Source organism: Acanthisitta chloris, unplaced genomic scaffold (assembly GCF_000695815.1).
Source record: "Acanthisitta chloris isolate BGI_N310 unplaced genomic scaffold, ASM69581v1 scaffold18384, whole genome shotgun sequence".
In the NCBI taxonomy this organism is placed as follows: Eukaryota; Metazoa; Chordata; class Aves; order Passeriformes; family Acanthisittidae; genus Acanthisitta; species Acanthisitta chloris.
The window spans coordinates 3,012-6,601 of record NW_008668960.1 but is presented as its reverse complement, the minus strand read 5'-3'; the positions used below and the strand labels follow the sequence as shown (position 1 = coordinate 6,601).

General features: G+C 41.9%; 1 protein-coding gene across 1 annotated transcript in view; it reads left to right on the top strand.

Annotated features, from left to right (window-relative positions):
* LOC103800764 (transcription factor SOX-5-like) overlaps positions 1-3,590 on the top strand; it is a gene marked incomplete at its 5' end in the record, with an annotated part of 12,375 nt that overhangs the window by 7,703 nt on the left and 1,082 nt on the right. The window contains 3 exon segments of the mRNA XM_009073146.1: positions 10-226; positions 3,556-3,587; position 3,590. The exon segment at position 3,590 is cut by the window's right edge and continues 1,082 nt beyond it. Coding sequence (XP_009071394.1) covers positions 10-226; positions 3,556-3,587; position 3,590 — 250 coding nt within the window.

Here is a 3,590-nt window from a genome sequence, read left to right as displayed (position 1 = left end):
TGGTGACAGGATCTCGCTGGAAAGCTATGACAAACCTAGAGAAGCAGCCATACTATGAGGAGCAGGCCCGACTCAGCAAACAGCACCTGGAGAAATACCCAGACTACAAATACAAGCCAAGGCCGAAACGTACCTGTCTTGTAGATGGCAAAAAACTACGCATTGGCGAGTACAAGGCTATCATGCGCAACAGACGCCAGGAGATGAGGCAGTATTTTAATGTTGGGTATGGGACCTTTAAAAACTACTGCTCATTTCATCAAAAAAAATTCAGGGAGAATTCTTAATTCAGTGTGGTAAATGTTATAGTTTATTGGCAAGAGCATTAGATATTGCTAACAGAAAATGAAGCTTATACTTTATAACAGCGTGTTCCAAGAGGAAGTTAGGCAGTTAGGGATCGTTTTGTTGGCTCTGCTATATACTCATCTTAAAGCCTCAGCCAACTGTCTCATTTCCACTCTGATCACGAAGAAAAAAAAGCTTAAGATTTTCCAATGAAACGTAAGTCTTCTAATAAAGCCTTATAACTATTACTTTGTTATGAGGCCTCAGAGAGTATATCTGAATGAATCTATGGCAGTGCCTCTCGATCCAAAAGCCAGAAATGCAAGTTTGCATTCACTCTGATCTGTGGCAAGTGGTCTACAAAAGGAGTGCTGTAACACACTGAACTTGAGCTGGAATATGGCCTTGGCTCAGATAATCCATATCAGGCATGAAGTTATCTGCATTGTTCATCGTGACGGCATTTGTCATACTAGGGAGTGTCTTACAGTACATAAACTAAATGCTTTGTGTTGAGCATAAATTTTAAGAAGACCAGTTCTGATAAACAGCTAATAGATCAGCTTGATATGATTAGATTAAAATCCGCTAGTCTAGAAGACCAGTGTGTATTTTCCTTCTGCAGAAATTCCTTAGTTTTGGTTACAGCAGATCAAAAAGAATCACAAGTAATCAAATATTCCACAATACTTTTGTATTCACTCCTGAAAATTAAAAGCTACAGTGGTCTAAAAAAAAAGCAACACCAAGAGCGAACCTCAAATGGAATTTCTGTTCTCTTTCATCTGAATTTGGCATCCTTTTAATTTTAACTGAGTTGCACATCTCTCTAGTTAATGGCTAGAAGTAGCAATAAAGGAGAGAATATCTGTCCAGCAACTGTTAAGTGTCATCAGACTGTGTTTGAAACAGCTACAGTGTGCATTGTTATAATAAGCCGCTCAGCAGAGAAATTTGAGCTGCTTAACCCTGTGGTGCTGGCAGGTCCAGTGATCCCAATGGTAAGCACTGAAACAAACACAGGGAAGTCAGCCAACATTTGGCATCAAGAGATTAAAAAAAGAGGAGGGGGCCTTCTGGAAAAAGAATAGGTGGCAACAGAGCCCCCAAAACACTGCTTATCTGGTTAACATGCATGCCTCATCATGGGAAAAAACCTTAACCTTGTAACATTCTGCATACTATTTAGCTTTCCAAACAAGGCTGACATTGAAATCAAGACATTTCTGGAGATAATTTGCACTGGGGCATTAGAACTCAGAACCTGGGGTGAAATCTTTATAGAAGCTACTGGCAAAGTGGCTGATGACAGCAGTGGGGTCAGAGTGTGATGCCAGCAGACACAGCACTGTAGTCGTGTTTCTGGGTTTAGGTCCCCATCTGTTGCATCCCCTGGTTCAGGTCATTTAGGGCTAAATTTCTGAATACCAGTCCAGCTCCTGCCTGGGCACCACAATAAGTGCTTAGTTTTACAGGAGCTGTGGCTATACCAGCTGCTGGGACAGGGCAAAGGTATCACAATGGGAAGGATTGGGCATTTTTAATGCTTCCCTATCTCAGTGTCCTCATCATCAGTAGTAGTATGGCATGCTCACCTCACTGGACTGCTGAGAGCCCTGATACATTAGTATCTGAGGACTGCTGCAAGATCCTCTGGAATGGACATCCTATAGAAGTGGAAAAATACTATTCTTAAATTATTTAATATTAGAAAAGCACTCTGAAAAGTACCATTTAAGTGCAAAGTGTTCCTATTGTTAAATATTAAAAGCAATTTAAGTGTGCTGAATCTTGTTGCAGAAATGCTGACTCCAGAAAACAAAAGCCTTCCTATTGAATTAAGAATAAAATGCAAATTAGATCTGCTCCCCACTTTAGGAGCCGTATCTTCAGCTGAGACAACTTCAGCTTGTCTCAGAAACATTGAAAAAAGGGCTGTATGGAGGGAGGCCTCGCTCCAATGGCAGGCAGGAAGTATCTGAAAATGCAGCAAGCAATTCCAAACAAATGTAAAGCTGTTTGGCAAGGGAAAGTCTTTCAGGATCACTGTACTGTGCGAGGCTTACTGTACAGCCAGGGCACAGGCAGGCAGGGGAACAGGGGAGGGTTTCATTCTTAATTAAGAATGTTCATCTCAAGAGACTCTGCCCTGTCTCCTGTGGCAAAGCTTTTCAGTGCAGATGGACACACCGCTGATGACATTACAATGTGCAGCATGTACTGAAGAGTATTACTGCAATGGAATTACTTCATGCAGCAAGGAAACAAAAGGAGCATGAATTTTAAACCTCTAGGCTTGTTGGGACTCTGAAGCTTCTCAGGGAAACAAACACTAGTATAACACAGCTAGTGTTCCTGATGCAAAGGGAATTTCTGTGGCCTGGAATAAGTCTTCTTTCATTACAGCAGACAGGTTTCCAAGGCTTAGACACTGTATAAAGGCATCCTGTAGAGGATTTTCTCAAATGCTCATGTTGCTTGCTTGCTTTTTATTTATTTTTAAATAATGCCTGCTTCCTTTTCAAGTCTGCCTTTTCCCAATTTTATCAACCTTCCTTCAAAGAATCTGCTTTTCACAAGGGCCACTCCCAGTGGAATTGATCACCTTCCAGTGGGAGGCCCTTAGTGATCATCCTATAAACCCACGTTGCCCCAGAAAGCTCACTGTTCCTCTCCCTAACAATGGCCAGTCTTGAGTGTATGTGGAGTAAGAATTTCTTTGGAGAGACCTGCCTTGCTTCCTCCTCATCCACTGATACTTTCCTACAGGACCTCCCCATTCCTTTTGCAATCTACCTAGCCCTTGCTGCATCTCTCCTGTTGGCAATGTCTTACTTGTATGTCTAGTCCTGCCAGCAGACAGGATTATTTAGAAGGAAGATTTTCAAAATACATGGGTTTGAAGTTGGACCACAGTTGAAAATATGTTTATTTTTGGCTGGCAGCTCATGGGTCACCCAGTTAACCCAGAAAAGAAGTTAGCATCACCAGCAGGCAAGCTGAAGCTCTGTAGTTCAGGGACAACTAGAGATGTTTACAGAGATTGGGTTTTCTTACCAGTGAAGTTGGTTTGAGCTTGATGTTCATTTCTGGAACATCAGTTGGTGAGTCTGGAATGTTGATATAAAGGTCATTTTGCATAGACCATCTAGGAACTTCCTCTGCATGCCCAACAGCATATGTTACAGGCTTAGAAATTGTTGTTGAACTTGCCCTCCCTTTATTCCTTGCAATATTCAAACAACTTTTACTTTTTCTCCATGGCAGGCAACAAGCACAGATTCCCATTGCCACCGCGGGCG